Source organism: Neomonachus schauinslandi, chromosome 6 (assembly GCF_002201575.2).
Source record: "Neomonachus schauinslandi chromosome 6, ASM220157v2, whole genome shotgun sequence".
NCBI lineage: Eukaryota > Metazoa > Chordata > Mammalia > Carnivora > Phocidae > Neomonachus > Neomonachus schauinslandi.
This window is the reverse complement of record NC_058408.1, coordinates 100,913,781-100,941,683: the sequence shown is the minus strand read 5'-3', so window position 1 is coordinate 100,941,683 and position 27,903 is coordinate 100,913,781. Positions and strand designations below refer to the sequence as shown.

Sequence of the window (27,903 nt, the reverse complement as noted above, 5' to 3'; positions counted from 1 at the left end):
CATATTAATTACCTCATTTATCCTATAGCATCATTTTAGAACAAGAATAGTGCAGGTAGGAATTCTGTGGTAGGAGAATCAAACCAACAGGAAATAAGAATCTCACCTATTCATGTTTTTGTTTTTTGGTTTTTGTTTTTTGGGTTTTGTTTTTTTTTTTCTGACAGAGAGAGGGAACACAAGCAGGGGGTGTGGGAGAGGGAGAAGTAGGCTTCCCGCAGAGCAGGGAGCCCGACACAGGGCTCGATCCCAGGACCCTGGGATCATGACCCAAGCCGAAGGCAGACGCTTAACAACTGAACCACCCAGGCACCCCTAACCTACTCATGTTTTTGTTTATTCCATCAGTACTACCAAAAAAAGATTTTAAGGCATAATGACTCATGTTGTTGGAAGAGCTAGAATTAGAGCCCTAGTCTTGTGCCTTTGCTGTTAAAAAACAGTAAGTGAAACAGTCATGAAAGTTTTGAGACAGCTAGTGTCATTTCTGTCTGATATTTGACTTACTACACATAGACAGATGCTTTTTTTCTTATTACTAAAATGAAGCAGAAAAATCTATTGCGCTTCCAGGAACAGTCTAGAGTCGTTATTGTTATCACTGTTGTTAATGGTAAACTAATATAAACACACATTCTTAACTAGAACAGACCTAATGCATCTCCATTTCCTAGTAGCAAAGATTGTCATGGAATTCTGAGTAAAAGATGTACAGTAATGAACTTTGTATAGAGTCTTACTGTTTTAATCAGTTCCAACATATGCTGTCATTTTGGAAATCATTGTAGAGGAGGTAGATTTATGTTGTTAACACAGTGGGAGAAAACTTCACCGTTCACTCTGTCAGTAGCCTGGGATTCAAAAGAATTCCTCTCTCAGTTCCTTTCTGTGGAAATTGATTGTGAGTTAGCAGAAACCCTGGACATGTTAAAGCTTTCCAGAACAGCTAGATCTAAAAATTACACTGAGGGACACCTGGGTGGCTCAGTTGGTTGAGCATCCAACTCTTGATTTTGGCTCAGGTCATGATCTCAGGGGTCCTGAGGGGTCAAATAAATCTTTGAGAAAAAAAAAATATATATATATATATATTACTCTGAAGCCTACATTTAAAGGGAGACAGGGAAGTACAAGAGAACATGATCAGGAGATGAAGATTGAACAGGCTGAGAGAACCACTCCTAGAAGGACCTTTCCTGATAGACTGCAATGTTTCTCTTACGTCAGGTATGTCCTTGAAATGAACAGCTTGGAACTCAGCTATTGCAGACTGATGTAATCAGTGAGTCATGTTTTGTTTTTTGTTTTTCTAGGTTAAAACATACCAGAAGAGAGTATGTGTTTATTATTGTTCAGAACCACTGTCTTACTATTGGATGCCATGGAGCATAATGAAAAAGTTTATTGCCTTTGGATTCAGCATTGACCTAGGTTCACTTACCATTTCTGCCACATATTAGCTATACAACTTTGAGCTAGTCATGTGTGGCTTTGAGCCACAGCTTCCTACTCTCTTTAAAAAATAAAACTTTCAGGGTTGAGCATACAAAATCAGATAATTATGAAACTTTAAATTATTGAGCTCAATGCTTGGCGTAGTAACTCTTCAGTAAAAGCACCCAGACAAGTAGGAAAAATTTAAGAAGTCACAGTAAGTATACAAAAATCTAAATCCCCCCAGGTATATCCTTTGCAGCAGTTGTGCTTGTGACCCAAAAAAGCACAAGCCCGTTGGAAGCCATTATCAAGTGAGGCAGGCAATTGGAAGCTGACAAGCACATGATTCACCCAGGCAACTAAAAACCAGGAGCTTACCAGCCTAGCTGGCTAGCTAGCTGAAAATGGAATTTAACCCTACAGGATGTTACTATTGACAAATTCATAAGCAAGATGGGAATATGGATTCTCTGTAACTGTGGATAATGTACTAAGCCCTTTCTACTTTTTTTTTTGTCTACATATAATCTTTAAATTTTTAAATAAAAGTTATGTTAACTGAAAATCTAATCCAACAGTATTAGCATATATAGGATATTTTATTTTGGTTTATTCTCCATGTCTATATAAATTTGAAGTACCAAAGGAAGGAAGTGAACAATATTGTTTACCAGAACATTTAGCATGGTAAGGAAGAAGGGACATTACATTTTATTCTAATGTACAAGTATATTAATTATATTTATATTATACTGATTGATCTAGGAGCTCTAAAGCGTCTTGAAGAGTTTTTACCATTCAGTTAAGGGAAAGAAAATATATACATCCATCTTCTCAAGCTTTGCATTTTTTCACTTTATTTTTAAACTCAGCTTTATTTTAGCATTTACATATACTTTGCTCAGTAATTTGTATACCCAGCTGACATGGTTGAAATAGGCTGGGTAGCTACCAGTATGCTTTTCTGCCTATAGATAATAACCTGATGGCTGAATGACATCTGCTGGACTTCTGATAGCACTTAAAATGGAGAGACTAGAAAGACCAAAGTAGAATCTAGCTGGTTTTATTTTTTTTAAAGATTTTTGTATTTATTTATTTTAGAGAGAGGGAATGCACACACATGCATGCATGTGTACACGTGCGTGCGCGTGTGGGGGGGGGGTGGGGGGATGAGTGAGGGAAGGGGCAGAGGGAGAGGGAGAGAAGCACACTTCCGGCTGAGCCTGGAATCCGATGCTGGCCAATCTCACAACCCAGAAATCACAATCTGAGCCGAAACCAAGAGCCGGGCGCTCAGTCAACTGAGCCATCCAGGTGCCCCCAAATCTAGCTAGTTTTAAAAATGCAAGACAAAGACTTAGAGTTTCAGCCTCTTACTGTGCAGCAGTATGTCTCACCCCAAGCTGACTTTCATGCCCAGATAAATAATGCTATATTTAAGTAACAGAGCAACATTAATATGATACAGTTAAGAGGATGGTTTCTAATAAAGCAAAGCTGAAGTATATAGGAGATTAGTGTTGAAACTCAAGAGACAAGGGCTATCTTAATGGCCATAGTCAAGTTTCTCTTTTGGTTTTAAGGAGTATCACTACAAATTAATCTAGATAAATATGGTGGCATTCTGTGACTTGATAATACTTTGTGTTTAACCATCTGTTTTTCTTAAAGGAACGATTTTTTATTTTTAGTCAATGCCTTCTAAATACTTTTCTTTTTCCCCCCTCCCTCTTCTCTTCCTTCCCTCCTATCCTTTCCTTCCTTTCTACTTGCAGCTCCTCAGAGAAATTTTGAAATCGCCTTCAAGATGTTTGACTTGAATGGAGATGGAGAAGTAGACATGGAGGAGTTTGAACAGGCAAGTTGTTCTGGAAAGTTCCTTTAAGTACATTAATATTTAATACATTTTCATGTATCTTGGAGTTATTTTGGTCTTGGTCAGCATACTCAGATGCTATCCAGTTTTTGAAGTACCTAACGTGTCATTTAAAAAAATCGTCCTCACTTTTAACAAGTGGGTTTTATTTGTTTGTTTTTACTCTAAATGTAAGGAATTATTTGAACATATGATTAAGATCAAAGTTCTTCTGATTCCCCAACATGAATTAGACTTTGACGCTGAGAGGAAAAATTATGGCTATTCAATCATGTGTTTAGTCAATGCTTATTAAACAGCTCCTTTGTGCCGGGTAGTTCCAGAATATAAGGATGTTCTGAAAGGATTTCTGTAGGAGAAGGAAAAATGATGCCATGCCTTTGACTGTAGCAGGTCCAAGCCATAGATGTATACAGTTTCTGATGAATCCTAGGAAGAGACTACATTTCCATAAAACTTCTATCATTGGTGGGCCATGATACCTCTTTAGATAAAATGATTATGATTGTCAGAATGGCTTCAAAACAAAACAAAAGATATATATATGGATGTGTAAGAGAAAGCATTTTGTATTTAAAATAAGGAATGTAGCAAAAAGGAAATGGGAGAAAGTATGAGGTACAGTATATCTTTAAATAAATTCACAGAGACAAATATTTTTAAATACCTGGAGACATTTATTCAAATCTGCTTGCTGTGTCCATTGAATACCTTCACTTTTCCATAATCCTGCACTTTACTGGTATTGCCCAGTGGCCTCAAATGATTATACAAAGAACTTATTTTGCTATTTTTAAAATTTTATTTTATTTGAAGAGGGGATAGGGCTAATTTTATTTTCATTTGGACTTTAGTTGAGAAACACAATTTACCCCCCCACACCCCCCTTTTTCTTTTTTTTCTTGAGTTTTTATTTTAATTCCAGTTAGTTAACATACAATGTGATATTAGTTTCAGGTGTACAGTATAGTGATTCAAAACTTCCATACATCACCCTGTGTTCATCACAAGTGCATCTTTAATCCACATATTCAACCCATCCCTGGATTTTATTTTATATAAAACTATTTAATTCTATTTTTATTGAGATATTATTGACATAACATTGTATTAGTTTTAGGTGTAAAACATAATGATTTGATCTGTGTATATATTGCAGAGTGATTACCACAATAATTTTTTTTCTTTTTCTTTTTTTTTTTTTTAAAGATTTTATTTATTTATTTGACAGAGAGATAGCAAAAGAGGGAACACAAGCAGGGGCAGAGGGAGAGGGAGAAGCAGGCTTCCCGCAGAGCAGGGAGCCCAATGCGGGGCTCAATCCCAGGACCCTGGGATCATGACCTGAGCCAAAGGCAGACGCTTAACCGACTGAGCCACCCAGGCACCCCGTTACAATTTTTTTTTCTTGTGATGAGAATTTTTAAGATCTACTCTCTTAACTTTCAAATTTACAATACAAAACAGTGAATTATAATCACCATGCTGTACATTAATCCCCAGGACTTATTTATCTTATAACTGGAAGTTTATACCTTTAGACCACCAGCACCCATGGGGACCCCCCGCCTCTGTCAACCAACAATCTCTTCTCTGTGTCTATGAGTTTGGCCTTTTTTTTTAAAGATTATATATATATAAGTGAAATCATACAGTATTTGTCTGTCTTTGTCTGACTTATTTCATTAGCATAATGCCCTCAAGGTCCATCCATGTTAATCACAAATGGCAGAATTGTCTTCTTTTTTATGGCTGAATAATACTCCATTATATATATACACCACATTTTCTTCATCCATCCATCCATTGGTGGACACTGACGTTGTTCCCATATCTTGACTATTGTAAATAAAGTTGCAATGAACGTGGATGGGTGCAGGTATCTCTTTGAGATAGTGATTTTCTTTCCTTCTTATAGCTACCCAGAAATGAAATTGCTGGATCATATGGTAGTTCTATTTTTAATATAATTTTCAGGGGAACCTCCATACTGTTTTCCATAGTGGCTGCATCAGTTTACATCCCCGGGATGCAAGGGTGGTTCAACATTCACAACCAACCAATGTGATAGAACACATTAATAAGAGGAGGGAGAAGAACCATATGGTCCTCTCAATTGATGCAGAAAAAGCATTTGACAAAATACAGCATCCTTTCCTGATTAAAACTCTCCAGAGTATAGGGATAGAGGGAACATTCCTCAAGCTCATAAAATCCATCTATGAAAAACCCACAGCAAATATCATCCTCAATGGGGAAAAGCTGAGAGCCTTTCCCTTAAGATCAGGAACACGTCAAAGGTGCCCACTCTCACCACTGTTGTTCAACATAGTATTAGAAGTCCTAGCAACAGCAATCAGACAACAAAAAGAAATAAAAGGTATTCAAATTGGCAAAGAAGAAGTCAAACCTCTCTTTTCACAGACGACATGATACTTTATGTGGAAAACCCAAAAGACTCCACCCCCAAATTACTAGAACTCATCCAGCAATTCAGTAATGTGGCAGGATACAAAATCAATGCACAGAAATCAGTTGCTTTCTTATACACTAACAATGCAACTGTAGAAAGAGAAATTAAAGAAACGATTCCATTTACAATAGCACCAAAAACCGTAAGATACCTCGGAATAAACCTAACCAAAGAGGTAAAGGATCTATACTCTAGGAACTACAAAACACTCATGAAAGAAATTGAAGAAGACACAAAAAGATGGAAAAATATTCCATGCTCATGGATCGGAAGAATAAACATTGTTAAAATGTCTATGCTACCCAGAGCAATCTATACCTTCAATGCCATCTCGATCAAAATTCCAATGACATTTTTCAAAGTGCTGGAACAAACAATCCTAAAATTTGTATGGAATCAGAAAAGTCCCCGAATCGCCAAGGAGATGTTGAAAAAGAAAAACAAAGCTGGGGGCATCACGTTGCCCAATTTCAAGCTATATTACAAATCAGTGATCACCAAGACAGCATGGTACTGGCACAAAAACAGACATACAGACCAATGGAACAGAAGAGGGAACCCAGATATGAACCCTCAACTCTATGGTCAAATAATCTTTGACAAAGCAGGAAAAAACCTGCAATGGAAAAAAGACAGTCTCTTCAATAAATGGTGCTGGGAAAATTGGACAGCCACATGCAGAAGAATGAAACTTGACCATTCTCTAACACTATTCACAAAGATAAACTCAAAGTGGATGAAAGACCTCAATGTGAGACAGGAATCCATCAAAATCCTAGAGGAGAACATAGGCAGTAACCTCTTTGACATTGGCCACAGCAACTTCTTTCAAGATAATCTCCAAAAGCTAGTGAAACAAAAGCAAAAATGAACTTTTGGGACTTCATCAAGATAAAAAGCTTCTGCACAGCAAAGGAAACAGTCAACAAAACAAAGAGGCAACCCACAGAATGGGAGAAGATATTTGCAAATGACACTACAGATAAAGGGCTGGTATCCAAGATCTATAAAGAACTTCTCAAACTCAACACCAAAAAACAAATAATCAAGTCAAAAAGTGGGCAGAAGAGATGAACAGACACTTCTCTGTAGAAGACATACAAATGGCTAACAGACACATAAAAAAATGTTCATCATCATTAGCCATCAGGGAAATCCAAATCAAAACCACACTGAGATACCACCTTACACCAGTTAGAATGGCAAAAATTGATAAGGCAAGAAAACAACAAATGTTGGAGAGGTTGTTCGAGAAAGGGGAACCCTCTTACACTGTTGGTGGGAATGCAAGTTGGTACAGCCACTTTGGAAAACAGTGTGGAGGTTCCTCAAAAATTTAAAAATAGAGCTACCCTATGACCCAGCAATTGCACTCCTGGGTATTTACCCCAAAGACACAGATGTAGTGAAAAGAAGGGCCATATGTACCCCAATGTTCATAGCAGCAATGTCCACAATAGCCAAACTGTGGAAAGAGCCGAGATGCCCTTCAACAGATGAATGGATAAAGAAGATGTGGTCCATATATACAATGGAATATTACTCAGCCATCAGAAAGGATGAATACCCAACTTTTACATCAACATGGATGGGACTGGAGGAGATTATGCTAAGTGAAATAAATCAACCAGAGAAAGTCAATTATCATATGGTTTCACTTATTTGTGGAACATAAGGAATAACATGGAGGACATTAGGAGAAGGAAGGGAAACATGGGGGGGGGATTTGGAGGGAGAGATGAACCATGAGAGACTATGGACTCTGAGAAACAAACAGGGTTTTAGAGGGGAGGGGGGAGGGGGGATTGGTTAGCCCGGGGATGGGTATTAAGGAGGGCACGTACTGCATGGAGCACTGGGTGTTATACGAAAACAATGGATCGTGGATCACTACCTCAAAACTAATGATGTATTGTATGGTGACTAACATAACATAATAAAATTAAAAACTACAAAAATATATATATAATAAAAAAATTTTATTTTATTTATTTGTTTATTTATTTATTTGAGAGTGAGAGAAAGAGAGAACACAAGCAGGGGGAGCAACGGGCAGAGGGAGCAACAGATTCCCTGCTAAGCAAGGAGCCCAATGTGGGACTCGATCCCAGAACCCTGGGTCATGACCTGAGCCAAAGGCAGACGCTTAACCGACTGAGCCACCCAGGCATCCCCTTCTGATTCCTTCTGATTAAAAGTCTGGCTATTTAAATCATTGTTGTCCTATTTATATGTTATTTTCTCTCTCTGCTTTCCAGATTTTCTCTTTATAATTGGTTTCTAGAAATTTGATTACAACGTGCCTCAGTGTGGTTTTCTTTGTATTTATTCTTCTTGGTATTTGATGAGCTAATTGTATATATAAATTTATGATTTTTATCAAATTTGAGAAGTTTCTGGCCATTATGTCTTTTTTTTTTTAAGATTTTTTATTTATTTGATAGAGACACAGCGAGAGAGGGAACACAAGCAGAGGGGAGTGGGAGAGGGAGAAGCAGGCTTCCCACTGAGCAGGGAGCCCAATGCAGGGCTTGATCCCAGGACCCTGGGATCATGACCAGAGCCAAAGGCAGACGCTTAATGACTGAGCCACCCAGGCGCCTCTTGGCCATTATGTCTTAACATTTTTTTTTTCTTAAGATTTTGTTTATTTTTTGACAGAGAGAGAGATAGGGAGAGATGGAACACAATCAGGGGGAGTGGGAGAGGGAGAAGCAGGTTTCCCGCTGAGCAGGGAGCCCGATGTGGGGCTCAATCCCAGGACCCTGGGATCATGACCTGAGCCGAAGGCAGACGCTTAACGACTGAGCCACCCAGGCGCCCCATGTCTTCACATTTTTTTTTGGCTCCATTCTCTCTTACCTCTCTCTGACACTCTAGTAACACAAATGTTAAGACCATGTGTGATATTGCATCACAAATCTCTAAAGCTCTATTTTTTTTTTCAATCTCTTTTCCTCTCTGCTGTTCAAGCTGTGTAGTTTTTATTGATTTATCCTCATATTCACGGACTTTTTCTTTGGTCAATTCTGCTATTAAGCTAATCTAGTAAATTTTTATTTCAGATATTGCATTTTTCAGTTCTTGAACATCCATTTCATTTTTTATATAGTTTTCTTTCTCATCTGAAATACCCTATCTTTTCCTTATTCACAAGTATATATTATACTCTTGAACATTATTATTTAACTGTTTTAAAATTCTTGTCTATTAATTTCCAGTATCTAGGTCATCTTGGGATTGATCTCCATTAATTGCCTTTTTCTCTTGAGGATGAGCCAAGTTTTCCCATTTCTTCATATGTTAAGTAATTTTGGATTTTTGTCTAGATATTATAAATGACATGTTATTGACTTTAGATCTTGTTATATTCATCTGAAGAGTATTAGCATTTTGTTTTAGCAGGCAATTAGCTCAACTGGATTTGGCTAGAGTTTATATATGGAATGTGGGGCTCCCCCTCTTTGGCTTTCTTCTTTTCAGGATTTCCCCCTCGCTTTCCAGTGGTTGTAGTTGCTCCAAATTCTGTCCTTAAGGTTTTTCAAGCCAGAGAAACTGAGAGTACCAACCCGTCTGATGCAGACTGGGGACTTCCTTCACCTCTGAGAAGCCAAATAGCCATACTCCTAGTACAGATACTAAACTCTAGGTTTGAATTTAGAGCAGATGGGTCCTGGAGGCACCTGGGTAGCTCAGCTGGTTAAGCATCTGACTTCAGCTCAGGTCATGATCTTGGAGTCCTGGGATTGAGCCCCGCCTAGGTCTCCCTGCTCAGCGGGGAGCCTGCTGTCCCTCTGCCCCTCCCCTCTGCTTACACCTGCATTCTCTCCCTCTCAAGTGAATAGAGCAGATGGGTCTTATTTCTATCTTTGATGTTGACATGCAAAATGACTTGGGGCAGTCACTTCACCATTCCATTCACTTGTTAGAGAAGGGAGCGCTATTTCATCTAATATGATCCCTTGATAACTGGCCACCTTAAACTGATACAACTTCTAATACTGATCACAAGGAATCTTGATGTAAAAACTCTTTTAGACCAAAAGCAAAAAAATAATTATAAGGTAGCTCATGCGCAAATGACTCTCTTTATTCTTGGGAAATATAAGAATTTATTAAGTTGAAAGTGCTCTAGGCTGGGGCACCTGGGTGGCTCAGTCATTAAGCGTCTGCCTTCAGCTCAGGTCATGATCCCAGGGTCCTGGGATCGAGCCCCGCATCTGGCTCCCTGCTCCGCCGGAAGCCTGCTTCTCCCTCTCCCACTCCCCATGCTTATGTTCCCTCTCTCGCCGTGTCTGTCTCTCTGTCAAGTAAATAAATAAAATCTTAAAAAAAAAAAAAGTGCTCTAGGCTTCCAAACATGCAAACTTTGCGCTTACTTCCCAGGTAAACAGGTATTTTCTTGACAGTGTATTCATCAAACTTATAAAAAAAGTTAAACAGAAGCAGTAAGAGGACCTCACATATTTCAAAGTTAATGTTGCATGAAGCAAACTAATAGCTAATATTACTCTTTGATTCATCTTTTTCTAAAATCACTTTGATCATGCATAAACACATATTACTAAAAGGCATTATTAATCTATTGTTAATACTCTGAGTTTTCTCTGACCTTGCTTTCACACAGATTCTTTCTCTAACCCATTTCCTTCCAGATCAAAGCAAAAGATCATAACAAAAGATAGTTTAAAAAAAAAAAACCCTCGTAACTGTTTGGGCTCTGTTCGCTCAATGCCATGACAGAAATGTTTATTTTTTAGTATGAAAGTATGAGAAATAATAACTCATTTGCGAGACAGAAGAAGAAGAATGAAATTTTATTTCAGAGATCATGTTTTACATTTCTTTTGACTTCCTCCACAGCATATAGCATAAAGTAAGCATTCACATGACTAGTTGATGTCTTGATTGATTCTCATGTTATGCCCTTAACAAATTATCTAAATAAAAATATTTAAAAAAAATATTGGGGTGTCTGGGTGGCTCATCGGTTAAGCGTCTGCCTCTGGCTAGGGTCGTAATCCCGGGTCTCAGGATCAAGCCCCGTGTCAGGCTCCCGGCTCAGCGGGGAGCCTACTTCTCCCTCAGCCTCTGCCTCCTCCCCACTCACGCAAGTGCTCTCTCTCTTTCTCTCAAATAAATAAATAAAATCTTAAAAAAAAAAGAAAAAAAATTTCCAGCTGAGAAATTCTGAGAAAACATTTTCTCACACACACACACATACACAAAATCTAGTGATATGTGCTTTTTTTTAAAGTTTTTAAAGAATGCTTATTATAGGGGCACCTGGGTGGCTCAGTTGGTTAAGCAGCTGCCTTTGGCTCAGGTCATGATCCCAGGGTCCTGGGATCGAGCCCCGTCGGGAATCCCTGCTCAGTGGGGAGCCTGCTTCTCCCTCTCCCTCTGCTGCTCCCCCTGCTTGTGCTCTCTCTCTCTCTGTCAAATAAATAAATAAAATCTTTAAAAAAAAGAATGCTTATTATAAATAGAGGTTTATATATAAATGGTTAGTATTTAGACTATGCATTTAATCACTAATGAAGAAGATATAGCATTAGTTAGTTAATTTTCCCTAAACTCTTTTTCCCAGTCACTTACACACACACATTCCCAGCACCACACTCTTGAAGCTAACACACAGTTTCCACCATAGGAAGGATATAAGCTGCAATATTTATAGCTACAGGCAAAATTTAAATCATGGCAGGTTCTCAATACTGGTTCACTGCTATTGGAAATTCTTCAGTACTCACAATGAATCAGATAAAATGAATTGTGTATTACCTTCAAAACAACAACAAAAAATGTTCTGATTATCCTGTATTCAATTTAAAGTCTAAAAATCTTCAACCTAAAGAATTAAAAAATCCGGAGCACCTGGATGGCTCAGTCGTTAAGCGTCTGCCTTCGGCTCAAGTCGTGATCCCAGGGTCCTGGGATCGAGCCCTGCATCGGGCTCCCTGCTCTGCGGGAAGCCTGCTTCTCCCTCTCCCACCCCCCTGCTTGTGTTCCTTCTCTCGCTGTGTCTCTCTCTGTCAAATAAATAAATAAAATCTTAAAAAAAAAAATTCATTGTATCCCTGTCTTTCAAATCTCTATGTGCATAAGAAACAAATGTCAACTAATCTTATTACCATGAAAAAACATGAACCCCGAAGAAATTATAGCAAAACCATGTATGATACTAACCTAGAGTTACAAGGAGATTCAAAAATAATATACTCTGTGACTTTTCTAGTGAGACAAGTAAGGCCCAAAGAGTTTCAATGACCTGCATAAATTCTCCTCTTACAAATTCTTTCTCAGAAAAACAGAATCAGACCTCACGTCTCCTGACTCCTTGTCTCCTGTCTTTCCATTGTACAGCCACAGACTTAAATCTTCTTTATGGTCACAGATAAGAAATAAAATACATGAGACATTTAACTAAAGTAAACCTGTTGTTACAATTCTTATGTTTTTAAGTGTTAATGCTTTTCTAATTTGGCAATTTAAAAATCATTACCCACAAAGCTATCTGTATTGTTTATTTATATAGCACACCTTTATTATTTATCTTTACATATCCCAATTTTAATTATTCTGAATGGTTGCTTTTTAGCTTGTAAAGAGGTAGAAAAGAATGCAGGAACTAGTAAAGGACAAAAAAAAGCTATAACAATCATAGTCTTGCTTCAAAAAGCTCATTTATATAGTTAGGCCATAGTTGCTGGTTCCAAAACTTATCCCTTCTCAAAAAGCTCATTTAAAACTTCTCAGAGGGGGTGCCTGGGTGGCTCAGTCGGTTAAGAGTCTGATTGTTTTGCCTGAGGTCATGAGCTCATGGGTCGTGAGATCAAGCCCTGTGTGGGGCTCTGCACTCAGGGGGCAGTCAGCTTTAGTTTCTCTCTCCCTCTGCTTCTCCCCCGACTTGTATGCGTGCTTGCTCACTCTCTCTCTCAAATAAATAAATCTTTTACAAAAATAAAAATAAAACGTCTCAAGGATTAAGCTAATTTCCCAACTTTTCTTGGGGAATTATTTCATACCAACTTTGTATTTTAATTTATCATTCTAATAAATGTGTTCTCTCTCTTAGATGTCAGTATTTGCCTACAGCTATGCTCCCTCTTGTCATAACTATAGAGTCAGTAGTTAGAAGTATGAAGTTTTTAAGTTTCCTGAGATATGGAATGTATTAATGTGAGGCTGATGATTATTTTAGTGTTTTGTGAGAGGTTTTGAGCCTCAAAAACAAATGCATGCTCTTTTCTGAGGAGGGATTTTTTAAGAGCATCTCAATTATAAAGGTGTCAGGCGTCTGTGTTAAAATCCTGGGTCTGCTACTTGCTAGCTACTTGACCTTGAACAAGTTATTAAACACTATGTGCCTCAAATTCCTCATCTATAAAATGAGGCCAATCATAAGACTTAATAGGATTGTGAGCATTAAAAGAAAATTGTAGCACATGTAGGCAAATAATAAATAATCAAGTAGTTATCGTTCTTACTTTTTTATACTTCTGTACTTTGTAATGTTTTTCTGGATGGGGGTTTGCTTCTCTTTTAGGTTCAGAGCATCATTCGCTCCCAAACCAGTATGGGTATGCGTCACAGAGATCGTCCTACTACTGGTAACACCCTCAAGTCTGGCTTGTGTTCGGCCCTCACAACTTACTTCTTTGGAGCTGATCTTAAGGGGAAGCTGACAATCAAAAACTTCCTTGAATTTCAGCGTAAACTTCAGCATGATGTTCTGAAACTAGAGGTAGGTATTCCTTGGACTTCAGGGGAACAGGGCACTGCCCGTCACATAAGCACATAGAGCCACTGGATGGGGAGGGCCTGCACTGTAGACATTCTTTCAGTCTATCTCCAACTGTGAGAACTGATTGGTTTGAACCTGACGGCAGATAAGAAATACTATGTTCTGCGAAGGTGTTTGGAGTAAGGTGGTTCTGGGACTGAAAACCCAAAAAGCCTAAATTGAAAATCTTAGTTGTCTTTGGATACTCAGCTTGAGGAAAAAGAAATTCAGGGGTCAGAGCAGTTCCCAATCTGAGCATGTATCGCCAATTTTATGTTTATTTTGTAGAAGGCACCAGGAGGTGGAGATGAGGGGGGATAATAAGTAGATCTTTCTTTGAAAGCTTACAAAGGTAAAAAGAACTGGAAACACAAAAATGTCAGAATAAAAATATACGTGCTCAGAGTTGCAAAAATGTCATACTGTGTTGGAAGATTTACTTTTCCACTTACAGCTTAGAGACCATCATGCCAATCACTTCCTGGACACAATACTGTAAGAGCATTACCTTTCTCTATGTATATATTTAGTGAATTAAGTGTATTTTGGGTTAATTGGCTACTAAGGCTATTCAATTAAAAACATTCATTAAATGCCTCCTAATGCACTTTTTTTCCTGGAAAAAATGAAATTTGATCTTCAGGTTTTTAAAAATTCCCCTACATTGGTGTTTCTCAACTTCTTTTTTTATTTTTTTATTTTTTTATTTTTTTAAGATTTTATTTATTTATTCATGAGAGAGAGAGAGAGGCAGAGGGAGAAGCAGGCTCCCAAGGAGCAGGGAACCCGATGCGGGACTCGATCCCAGGACCCTGAGATCATGACCTGAGCCGAAGGCAGACGCTTAACCGTCTGAGCCACCCAGGCGCCCTCAACTTCTTTTTTTAAAAAACATATTTGATATTATTTGAAATTTGAAAACATTAAATTACTATGACAAAAAACACATTAAAGTATTGGAGAAAAGCACTGCTTTGTTTTTAAACTATGTACATTACCTCTTTATCTGCTTTTCCATTTTTCTCCAAGATTCTGATAAGCTACTCCCACCTCTTCCACCCACTTAGCTCAATTGAGACAGTTTGAAAAATCACACCTGAATTCTCATTATTGGTAAGAACACCATTGAATGTTCATACTCTAGGAAAGAAGTATGGATAATATACTAAAAATCAGGTCAAACTTTGAAATGTGCTTTTTGTACTTGTTTTCTGAAAATGGTATAATTGATATCCAAAGAATTTACATAAAAAAAAAAAAACAAATTAATGGAGCTCCACAATTCAGCCTTCTTGAGGGCAGTTCTTGGCCCCTATAATAAATGGTAAGTGCTGTGTATATGTGTGTGTATGTATATGCATATGTGTGTACACACACACACATATGGCATGGGAAGCAAAACTTTACCCTCCTAGAGTCTCTGGCTGGGGCTGAGAATCAGATTGACATAAGACAGATGAACAGGAGAAAAGCATATAGATTTTTAACATACATGGGAACCCCCATAGGAAAATGAAAACCCAAAGAAATGGTTAGGCTTACTAGACTTTATATACTAAGTTGAACAATGACAGGCAACTTATCTTTATGAAGTTTGCATTATTATCACCAGAGAAGGGGAGTCAAAGTAGAGAGTAATCTATACAAAAATCTTATCTTCCTTTAGTCTCCCCATGTATTTTAGTTACTTTTCCACAACTGCCTGTCTTCATTTCTTTCCTGCTGGTATAGGAAGGACATCTTTCACATCGGAGTTTTATTTCCTGCTTTCAGGAGTCTAATAACTTTTGTGTAAGAGATGGTATGTACTGGGATTCTAGACATATGCCTTGGTCCCCAGTATGCATAACTGGAATGGTCTTTTTTGGAAACTTTATAACATAATTTGGGAATGTAAATTACTTAGCTTATTAATTATATAATTACAATTTAACACAGAGTATAGATCCACAAAATGCAGTTGGAGAATAAAGGGAATGGTACTTTTAACAAACTTTAAACAACAATATACAGTCATCCAGAGCATGGGACAGGTGCTAGCCTGACTCTCATTCGTGGACACTCAAGTGGGAGTCTCAAGAGACACAGCATGAGGGGCACCGGGGTGGCTCAGTCGGTTGAGCGTCTGCCTTCGGCTCGGGTTGTAATCCCAGGGTCCTGCAAACCCCATGTCTGGCTCCCTGCTCAGCAGGGAGCCTGCTTCTCCCTCTCCCTCTTCCCCTGCTTGTGTTCTCTCTCTCTCTGTCAAATAAATAAATAAAATCCTTAAAAAAAAAAGAGAGACAGCATGGGACTTTTTTGTCTTTCACTCTGAGATGCTATAGAGCAGAAAGCCCCCCAACATTGCCAGTGAGGTAGATTGTCAATGAGGTAGAATATTATAAAGTAGATTAGGGATTTCATACATGGGTACCAGCACAGAGCCTACGCTCAAGTGCAGGGAAACAAAGATCTAAGAGACGGTTGTATCTAAGACATTTATTGTGGAAAACACTCTTGTATTTTGACATTGGCTTAGGATCATCTATAGGCTGTGGTTCAAGACTACCAAGACTATTCCTGTTTGCCATTCAGCAATTCCTCATGTAAGGGAATCAGTAGACTCTTTTGTGAAAGAGCCCAGCCTAACATGTAATACATATTCTATAAATGTGTATTAATCCTGAATCCATTCTTTCCATGTGATGGTACAAGTCTAGTGAATAAGTGCCTCCTTATCAATAACCCCCATATTTAAAGTTTCACGAATCAATACTTTGTCTTTCCAATTAGATTTGTAATTCTTTGAGGAGGTGTGAATAGAAGAAAGAACATACCTTTGGTGCTTTCATAATGAGACCTGAGTTAAAATTTTGTTTCCACCACTTATTGGCTATGTGACATTTGAGTTATTTACTCTCTTAGAGCCTAGCTCCACATTTGTAAAACAGGGCAATGGTTAAGTGAGATCATGTTCCTTATGGACTGGATTATGTTCCTCCAGAATTTTTATTTTGAAGCCCTTACCCCCAGTACCTCAGTATCTGACTGTATTTGGAAATAGAATCCTTAAAGAGGTGATTGAGTTAAAATGAGGCCATTAGAGTGGGCCCTAATCCAGTTCTACCAGTGTCCTTGCACTAAAAGGAAATTTAGACACACAGAGACCAGGGGTGCCCATGCACAGAGGGACAACCATGTGAAGAGACAGCAAGAGGGTAGCCAACTGCAAGGCAAGGAGAGAAGCCTCAGAGGAAACCTGCTCTGCCTATACCTTGATCTTAGACTTGCAGCCTCCAGATATGTGAAAAAATAAATTTCTGTTGTTTGTCACCCAGCTGGTGGTATTTTGTTATGGCAGCCCCAGCAAACTAATACAGTGATATGCCTGATGCCACATGACCTATACTATACCTTTAATAAGTATTCTTTTTATCTTCTCTGTATGTCCTCTGTCACTTAGTATGGCAGTTGTCATATATTACGCACTTAAACAGGTCATCTCAAATGAATGAAAGGCCCTTTGTTAAAATACTTTTTTTTAAAAAAAAGATTTTATTTATTTATTTGACAGAGAGAGACACATGGAGAGAGGGAACACAAGCAGGCGGAGTGGGAGAGGGAGAAGCAGGCTCCCCGCTGAGCAGGGAGCCTGATGTGGGGCTTAATTCCAGGACCCTGGGATCATGACCTGAGCCGAAGGCAGACGCTTAACCGACTGAGCCACCCAGGTGCCCCTGAAATACTTTTTTGATAAAACTTCTGGAAAACAGAAGCAAATTTTTGTTTTTATGAAACACTTTTGATTTCACTTTTCAAAGCTTGGGTAATTTCTCCCTTCACTGAATATGAAACACAATCTCATAATCGTAGCCACGAGGAAAATGGAAATGATTAATAGTATCTTAACTTTCATATGGGTTTTTATAATTCCATCATTCTGTTTACCTCTTACTAGTTTTATTTCATAACTTATTTACTTTAAAACTTCAGAACAAGGAGGTTTATTATTCCATTTAGTTATTTTTTTAAAGATTTATTTATTTATTTTAGGGGAGCAGCAGCAGAGGAAGAGGGAGAGAGAGTCTTAAACAGACTCCACGCTGAGCACAGAGCCTGACTCAGGGCCTGATCCCACAACCTGAGCCGAAACCAAGAGTTGGACGCTCAATGGACTAGGCCACCCAAGCACCTCTCCATTTAGTTATTTCTGTCTTCTTCTCACTACAGTAGCTTTGAGAGTGAAGAGAACACTGTCAAATTTAATTTCCAGCAGGATCAGGGAAGAGGGGAAAAGAAAGTCCATAAACATTTATTGACAGCCTACTGTGAGCCAAGCACCTTACAAATATTACATGCCTTTATTTTAAATCTTGCCAACCCTATTATATTTAGTGGTATTATGCCCATGTTTCCGAAATGGAAACTGAAACTCAAAAAGATAAAAGTCACAGAGCTATCAAATGGTAAGAGCGAGAATTCAAACTCAGTCTTTCAGACTAAACTATCTTCTATTCTTTATCTGATTATTATTAGTTTTAGTCTAAGATGAGGGTTTTTTGCCTGACTTATTTGGAACTGTAAAGAAAAAGAAAATGTTCTGAATTTTAGCAACAGAAAAAGACCAAATTTCTTGAATATCTCGTCTACCTGCTTTAGCACCATCTTTTCCTAGTTCTTTTGCCCCTCAAATTGAGTCTTATGACTGAGAAGAAATACACTGTTCTTTTGTGTTTATAAGATATTACCTAAACTAGTCGTTTAATATCTTTTTATTACAATCATTAGCTTGTGAGGTTTTTATAAATGTTTTAATGCTTTTAATTCTGGTTATTTTATTCTACCCTTATTTCTCTATCTGGAAACTCAAAAAAACATGGGTTTGAAGGAATGACTTAAGGATACACGGTTGGTTTTTCAAAAAAATCTCTTTTGAAGTTATTAAAAATTCCATCTAAGGCTACAAAGAACTATTGAGTTGAGTTCCTTAGAGACGGATGCCAAGTCTAATTCCAATTAATATATTCATTGATTTCTTGAGGACTACAGTAAGTAGGATGTCAGTCAAAAATGAAAGGTAATAGAAAACTCTTTGAAAGAGTATAATTAATTTTAATTTGGGGGGAGGGGAAAAAGGAGCTGTCATGTCATCAAAGAAAAGCAGAAACTAATTTATACAAGAACGAAGAAGCCAACTCCAGAATATACAAGAAAACTGAAAGAGCATCTAATGAAATTCCAATCTGTAGCATGACCTCTTTTTTTTTTCCTAGGTTTTGGGGTTCACGTACTTATTGCATAACTGATCAGATTATTGCATTTTAAGAAGGCATGAGTACCAATTATCTGAAGGCAAACTGGATATAGTTCAAAGGATAACAGTGAGGGGCACCTGGGTGCTCAGTTGGTTAAGTGTTGGACTCTTGGTTTGAGCTCAGGTCATGATCTCATGGGTCCTGAGATTGAGTCTTGCATCCGGCTCCCAGTTCAGCGGGGAGTCTGCTTGAGACTCTTCTGCCTCTGCCCCCCGCCCCACTCACATGCACACATATAAGCGCTCTCGCGCGCTCTCTGTCTCTAAAAGAGAAATTTTTTTTTTTTAATTTTAAAAAGGCTAACAGTGACTGTCTTATATTCCCAGTCTTCAAGAAAAAAAATATTGAAGTTAAAAGATCTGTTCAGTCAGGAAGAAAGATAAAAGGGAGACATAAAGAACGAAGCTAATTATTTTCATTTGTCAATAAAAGTAGAGCAAAAAAGAAAAGAGAAGGTTAATTTAAATTAAATATTGAGGAACTTAAAAGAAATTATACCTATAACTGCATGATTAAAAATGCCTAAGGAAATTCCAGATCACTTACTTTATATCATCAAGCTGACGTCTTTGTAGTCATCTCTCTAAAGTGCTAAAGTAGAATTAAATCTGTCTTGCTCCAATGCAGAGGACCATATTAAGAGACAAACCTCAGCTCTTTTCCTGGCCAAAAGATTTGGAGTAGGAGACCAGAAGGCAAGAAAGCTTTCAATCAAACACTTCTGGAACTAGAACACCCTTGGCAGAGCAGATTGCTTTTTATCCGAATACAAGTTTTGTTTTGTGTTCTTTGTGTTCTTTCTTCTTATGTAAACTCAAAGATGAAAATTGACTCTTGATTTAATTAAATCTAAGAAATTAAATGAGATATGTTCAATAGGGTTTCTTTTAATATTATTATTCAGCTTTTGCTAATACAAAGCAGAATGTGAATAATAATAAATCTATAGTTTCTTATTTCATCCTTAGATGTTTTCAGCTTGATTTTCCAAAAATCATTAAACGGGTTATTAAACAGTACTAGTCTCTTGTAGGTATTTATAACTTAAGGAGCCAAGAATATGTTTAAAGGTAAAGTAAAAACCTATTAAAGTAACAATCTCCACTATAGAAAAATTGTAACTTTGCTATTTGGTTGTAATAATAAAATTATTTTACTAGTTCATTTTTTCCAAAAAATTTAAAGTACTTAGCCAACATGAACTCCTTCACCTTATAAAATTCTGAGGAGAAAAAGCCATAGCAAGCGTTATTTTCTCAGATGTTTAAAAAAATGAGGATCTATTACTTTAGCCATATAAAATTTTTTTTAAATATTTTATTTATTTATTTGACAGAGAGACACAGTGAGAGAGGGAACACAAGCAGGGGGAGTAGAAGAGGGAGAAGCAGGTTTCCTGCAGAGCAGGGAGCCTGATGCGGGGCTCGATCCCAGGACCCTGGGATCATGACCTGAGCCGAAGGCAGACGCTTAACGACTGAGCCACCCAGGCGCCCCTAAAATATTTTTATTTCTTCTTTCAAGTTATTTATTTTTATCCCCTTTCTTATTTCTTAAATCCAGGCATCTGTTTCTTTTATAAAAATAACAAGTTGGGGTGCCTGGGTGACTCAGTTGGTTAAGCATCTGACTCTTGATTTCTGCTCAGTTCATGATCTCAGGGACTTTGGATGGAACCCTGCTTCAGGCTCCATGCTCAGCAGTAAGTCTTCTTGTCCCTCCCCCTCCTCCCCTCCCATTATGCAAGAGCGTGCGCACGTGCTCTCTCTCTCTCAAATAAATAAATAAATAAAATCTTTAAAAAAAATTGGCTTAGTACCATGATCCATCCAACCTACTAGTCTTTCTTTGCCTGGGACACCAAGGGATACTTTAGGAAATAATCATTAATTTAAAAAATAGAAATATATAAAAATAATAGAATAAAAATTTAATTGCCCTCAACAATTATTTATAAGTCAGTCGCCCATGACTTGATGTCAACACTTTTTAAAGCTAATTATATTTTCTCTCTGTATCACACATCGTGAAGTAGTTAAAATATTTTGCTCTGATGAGAACAAGTTAGCTCTCAGGATGAATTAGTTTAACAAGAAGATATGCAAAACCCAAAGCCGAACTCTGATTTAATTTCTTGCAATTCCCTTAACACCCTGTAACTCAAGTTTGCTATCATTTGTGGCTTATAGGTTCTCCAACTGTAAAATTAGACTGAAAATACTAGATATGGTAGAACATCCATGGTAAATACAACCTTGATAATTATTCTGTAAAAAGCATACAAAACAGTGCTTTTTTGTTTCATATCTTTTGGAGAATGAAGGAAAAAGTTTTAAGAGTGATACTTGTTGCTTAAAATGTATGATTCTAGACATGACTTTTAGAGATTCTTTTTTTTTTTTAAGATTTTATTTATTTATTCATGAGAGACAGAGAGAGGCAGAGGCAGAGGGAGAACAGGGTCCCCGCTGAGCAGGAAGCCCAATGCAGGACTCGATCCCAGGATTCTGGGATCATGACATGAGCCGAAGGCAGACACTTAACCGACTGAACCACCCAGGCATCCCTAAACATGACTTTTAAAAGGCATTGACTGGCACTTCTATATCTGACCTTTTGGATTGATGATGAAGTGCAGAAAACTGTTAGAGATTGATATTTTTCTTTGATTTGCAGATAGCTTTACAATTCCAAAGTCAATATGTTAGTGGTACCTTTGCAATACGGGGAAATCTCTGGGATTTTCCTATCGTCAGTATCTTTAACTTTACATTCTAAGTTAATTTTAAACTGGGTGCAAGACAAAAGGAGCTCAAATGAATCATGAAGATTTGATCTTTCTCTGGAAATTGTTCCTCAGTGTATCATTCATATAGTCTTATCAGCCGTCTTTTTGTAGAACACAGGTGCTTCTCAATTTATGAATGAGCTGTGTACCAATGTATCAAAAGTTCATAGGTCAGTTATTTGGAATTCAGAATGCAGTGATACTTTTTTTTCGTGTCATACACAACAGAATACTTAAAATAGTGTTGAATGCAATAATAGTGAAATGAGAAGTAGCATGAAAGATGATTGTGTGAATTTATAGTTCAGTGCTTAATCTATGTGTACCCTTCTAGCCACAGCAATCTTGGATATAGACCTCTAGTAATATCAAGTATTTTAACCAAAGTTTGAGTACATACTACATAAAGTGAAAATACTAGCCAACATTTCTTGAGAGGTTACCGTTGAGCCAGGCACTATTCTAAGTGCTTTATGTACATTATTTCATTTAATTTTCACAAAGCTATGAGGTTGGTATTATAATTATCAATATTAAACAAACAAGGAAATTGAGGCACAAAGAGATTAAGTAACTTGCCCAAGGAGGAGCTGAGATTTTATTCCAGGCAGTCTGCCTTCAGAGTCTGCTCTTACAACTTACACTGGCTTTTGAGGAGTTAAATGCTTAAGATACTGAGTTGAACAAAACATTGTTCTCCCAAGAAGCTTAAGGTGAGATGAATGAACCACAAATTCTTGCGCAGTGTTATAAGTACAGTACCAGACGTATTTTTATGGTGCAATGGGAGTATAAAAGGGGCCATGTATGTAAATCAGTCTGTGAAGAGCGCAAGAGACTGCTTAGAGAAGCTTTCCCCAAGGAGGCAATATTTGAGTCAGCTCTAACCAAAATTCATTCTATTCAAAAGAATAGGGTGGTTAATTTTTTTTCCTACTTTGTTCTGGTTGTAGGATAGATGAGAAGAGGCAGGGGAGCCCTGAGTAACACTGGGACTGGAGCCAGGAGAGGGTGACAGAGAAAATGACCTTTCTTATCAAGTCCATCCCAAACCAGGCTGAAATTAATGTGTCTCCAAGGTGTTCTCATTTTGGTAAAGAGACCCTGTGCCTTCAAGTTCCAGGTCTCTGGAAATCATCAAGAAAGAGATGGAAAGCAGGGGGCAGGATAAGAAAAGAGGCTTTCTCCAGATTTCTCCAAGAGTTAGCTGGGCCCTTGGGCAGATCAAATTTGGCCTCTGACCCAGACTTAGAATGAAGAAGTCTGGACTAAATGATGGGCAGTGTGTCTGAGTAGGCCTTTTCATTTTTCTTCCTCTTGGAGCCATCTTCAGCCACAAGTGCCTTTCAGAATTTCAGTCTTTGGAATTATGAACATTTAAAAATAAAGAATTAAGGCTTTAAAGAATGTTGTACTAATGAGTGGAAAGAAGCTTTTTTGTCCTTTTTCTCTACCCTTCTTTTAACTAATTTGGCCTCAAATAACTCTAGTAGATCTCTCTCTTTTTTTTTCCTTAGAGGAAAAGGAGATTTTTTAATAATAACTGTAGCCTCTAGCCTGCCATACAGCCTTAGAGGTGTCTAGGGAGTCTAGACAATGTCTTAGGAACCAGAACCAGCTTTGCAGTAATTTGTGAATAAATAATGCATTACAGGCTGTTGAATTCAGACTCCAAGCAAATGCCACTTTAGAGGGTCATATATATTACATCAAGTTATTATCCTCCGAATTCAGTCAACAGCATAGAAAAGTCTTTTTCTCAAGTCTCCTTCATTTCTCCTTTTTCCTGTTATAATAGAATGCCTTTTCTCCCTCCCCACCCACATTCTTCTCATTTGTTTTGTATCGAATCTACCACATTAGCATGAATGATTTTTTTTTCTTATTAAAGCTTCTTGGACTAATGAAGTACAAGCTACGTCAGTCATTCTTTTTAGCATTAAAAAAAAGCCTTTCCAAATAAAGTAATGCCAAAACGTCTTTTTTAGGATGCCCTTTTTCTTTACTAGTCTTTCCTTGAAATCTGATAGCCTGTCTACCTAGCAGAAAAATAAAGCCAAAAAATGTAACAATTGGTTGTTTTTTGGGTTTTTTTTTTTTTTAACTAATAACAAATTAAAATTATCGAGTCCTTAGGTATGTGCCAGACATTGGGTTAGGTACAAAAGCAGGTAGACCCCAGTTCCTGAATTTAAGGAGTTATAATCAGGCTAGAAGTTAGGCAGTTATTACAGCACTGGAAGAAAAGTACAATGATGGAGGTATGCACACAGTAGGTGCACAGTAAATATTTGTCAAAAGAATAATCAGTATACAATTATGTCATTTGGATTTTTAAATTTTACCTCTTTGACCTTGGGAGCCTTAATTTCTTCAAATGTACAGTCATAGTAATATCTACCTCATAGAGTTGTCAGGAAGACTTCCTGAGATAAGAAAGCAGCCAGGGTAATGCCTGACACCCATCATGCGCTCTAGGAGGGTTGGTTCACTTATGCATTCCTTCATGGCCGCCTGCTTCTTGCCAAGATGCTTTGTGTCCAGCTGCTCTGCAGAGCACCTTCCCACAGACTGTTGGTGTCTCCTGCACTTCTTCCATTATCAGCAGAGGAAATAAGGGAAGACCAGCGACCTGTGCTTCCTGACATCTCTGGCCAGTGGCCCATCTGGATATTTTCTGCAGCTTCAGAGCCTCTAAAATTTGAAAAGATTCCAGGAAACTGCCAACTTCACAGTCGTTGGGTTGATTAGATTTGTAATCCCAAATCAGTGATTTACATTATATCCAACTAGAAAACTAAGTGAGGTGTATTGAATTCATTGTGCTGGAAATATTGCTCAGTGAGATGTTTGATAATATTTTTTATATTTCTTTTTTTTTTTTAAGATTTTATTTATTTGACAGCGAGAGACACAGCAAGAGAGGGAACACAAGCAGGGGGAGCAGGAGAGGGAGAAGCAGGCTTCCCGTGGAGCAGGGAGCCCGATGTGGGGCCCGATCCCAGGACCCTGGGATCATGACCTGAACCAAAGGCAGACGCTTAATGACTGAGCCGCCCAGGTGCCCCTATTTTTTATATTTCTATGTAGATACATTTATGGAGCATGATGCCAGAAATTAAGGAAGAAACTGAAGTAGTTTTCCTTGAATACAGGATTGATCATTTTCTCTTTACCGGACATCATATACAGAATTATTTGTCATCGTTGTTAAGAGTATTAATATACTATATTTTCCTTTCAGTATAGAAATAATTCTCATGGGGGTGCCAGGGTGGCTCAGTCGGTTAAGCACCTCCCTTCGGCTCAGGTGATGATCTCAGGGTCTTGGGAATCGAGTCCCACGTCAGGCTCCCTGCTCAGCGGAGAGTCTGCTTCTCCCTCTCCCCCTCCCCCTCCCCCATCTTGTGCATGCATGCTCTCTCTTCTCTCTCTCTGTCTCTCAAATAAATAAAATCTTTAAAAAGAGAGAGAAAGCGTTCTCAGATTTTCTGTACTATTAAAGTTGGCAAAGTGAAAACAGAAATTCTGGAAGCATCTGGAAGCATTTGCTGTAGTGGAATTACTTTCCCCATCTGGTAGCTTTTTTGTTGTGGTAATTGTCTTTCTTTCTTTCTCTTTCCTTTTCCCTCTCTCTGTATAACAAAATGACGTTTGGGGTGCATTAATGTTAATAGGACCAATTTAGCTGTTGCTCTTGTCTGAGGTAATGTGTCTGACTCTGCAACTCCAGCTCTGGTGTCACCGCCATTGCTAGTATAGATTCCTGCTCAAGCTCTAGTGGTTTTGTCATGGAAGAAGATAGTTTCTAACCCCTTGTCTCCAGAATCGGAGCATTACAGCTATATTAGTTAGCTATTATGACATAAGAAATTACCCCCAAACCTAGCAGCTTAAAACAAATATTCTATCACACAGTTGCTAAGGGACAGGAATCCAGGAGCAGCTTAGCTGGTTCCGGCCGTCCCTCATGAAGTGTAGCCACACTGTCAGCCAGAGACGCAGGCTCTAAAAGCCTGACTAAGCTAGAGGACCCTCTGCCAAGCTCACTCACTCGACTGTGGGTAAAAGGCTTTAGTTCCTCACTCTGTGGATGTTTTCACAAGGCTCTCAGGACATGGCAGCTGGCGTCTCGCACAGCAAGTGATCCAGGAGAGAGAAAATGCAACCAAGATGTCTTTTAGTACCTCCTCTGAGGAGTGACATCACTTTTGCTGCATTCTTTTGGCCACACAGACCCACCCTGGACCATTATGGGAGGAGACTACACAAGAACATGAGTCTTCAGAGATGGGGAACATGGGGGGACATCTTTATACAGACTACCACACGTATAAACTCACCACCTTCCCCAGAATATAAGACTGGCCTTTGGAGGCCTGTGTCAAGAACATTCCAGTGACATGCTGTCCATGGTAGTGCTGTCTCATGGACCCAGTGCCGTTGCGCCCTTTCCCAGCAGTTGGCTCATTGTAGAGGCTGTCCCACCAGTTTATCTTCCAGCTCTGTGGTGATTTTATTTTCAGATGCCTCATTGCCTTTCTGCACCACTTGGCACTGCTCAGGGCCACCCTAGTCTCTCCCCACCCCCCATGTTTCATTAACTTTGAATCTAGTGAATAGAGCGGCAGCCTCGTCCCTTTCCCTCCCACAATACGCTTGCTTCCTAGGAGTATTCAAGCACTGTATGTTAATAGTTTCTCTCTGCTTCACTGGACACCCAGCCACATGTTATTGCAATCCAGGCTATGCAAATGCTTGGTATGTTCCCATCCCAGACCCTTCCCGTCTCCGGAGAAATGTGCCTTCTATGTAGCTTTTGAATTGATGAGGAAGGCTCCTCTAAATCTTCAGGATTCGATTTTCTTTTTTTCAAGGAGTGGGGTTTAGTCCCTTTGATGCTATGATCCATGGTTTATTGCTCCCATTAGTGGCAGAAGTATTGAACATTTTAAATAAATCTCACTTTATGGCCAAAACATTAGGATGTGTTTAGTTTCCATGCTTGTAAATTTATTCCCTCAATTTAAGGAAAATGTCTGTAAAGATCACTCTGGGGGTGCCTGGGTGGCTCAGTCGTTAAGCGTCTGCCTTCGGCTCAGGTCATGGTCCCAGGGTCCTGGGATCGAGCCCCACTTCGGGCTCCCTGCTCGGCAGGAGGCCTGCTTCTCCCTCTCCCACTCCACCTGCCTTGTGTTCCTGCTCTCGCTGTCCCTCTGTCAAATAAATAAATAAAATCTTAAAAAAAGTATATCACTCTGTAATTCAGTATCTATTATGAGAGTAAATTTTTTTCCATGATATTTTATAGTCAACTTAGGAAATTCCCACTAACATAATGGTGGTGTGTTAAAAACCTGACAAGTTACTTTTTTACTCAAGATGTAAGGAATTTTACTCCCATGATACATAAAATATGATATATATAAAAACACTTAGATAATGTGTCACTTAGTGTTAGCCTTCTGGGTGTCTGAAAATGTTCATTTCTTAAGTGTGATGAACTGTGAACATTATTTATTTATTTAGAGAGAGAGAGTGGGGGTGGGACAGAGGACAGAGAGAGAGAATCTTAGGCAGGCTCCACGCCCAGCGAGGAGCCCAACACAGGACTTTATCTCACAACCCTGAGATCATGACCTGAGCCTAAATCAAGAGTCAGACACCAACCGATTGAGCCACCCAGGCGCCCCTGAGACTGGTTTTTAAATTTGAATCTAAAATAATGGCTAGGATTCTTGTAATGCTCAGGAAATTATACTGGTTGGTTTACTGATTTTGTCTCAGTCTGATTTCAGAGAGCCTATGAGGGATTTTTTTTTCCCCTGTGGATTTGAATTAATTTTTATAGTTCACTAAAAGTATGTATCTTTATGTTCTGACAGGGTTATGAAAGCTGGAGAGCAATCTCTTTGGTTTTCCTCACTTGTGAGTATGTATAACCTCACGTGTGATGTTAATGTGGTTTTACATTCAATTTCTGCCCAAGAAAAATAATAAATTGTGGAGTTGGTTGATCCAGTGAGTATATTAAGTCCATTTATTTGAACGTGCAATCATTAACTCACCAAAAGCTAATCAGATTTTAAGCATACTTTGTCAACTGTGCCCGGGAGCCTACTCTCCTGGTGAAACATAAATAATTTCAAACCGGCATAATGGGACATAGGTTTCCAGTCCCTTCTAAACCTGCTTTATAGAGGTCATCCAAAACGACTCACCTTCCCACTCAGGTTTTTCAGTAGT

The 27,903-nt window shown here is 38.4% G+C and overlaps 1 protein-coding gene across 7 annotated transcripts in view; it reads left to right on the top strand.

The window, feature by feature from the left end:
- Positions 1–27,903, top strand: part of MICU1 (mitochondrial calcium uptake 1) — a 238,907-nt gene that overhangs the window by 150,985 nt on the left and 60,019 nt on the right. For all 7 annotated transcript variants that reach the window (XM_021699547.1, XM_021699544.1, XM_021699543.1 and 4 more), the window contains 2 exons: positions 3,216–3,298; positions 13,339–13,536. In XM_021699547.1, the coding sequence (XP_021555222.1) occupies positions 3,216–3,298; positions 13,339–13,536 (281 nt within the window). The remainder of the gene's footprint in view (positions 1–3,215; positions 3,299–13,338; positions 13,537–27,903) is intronic.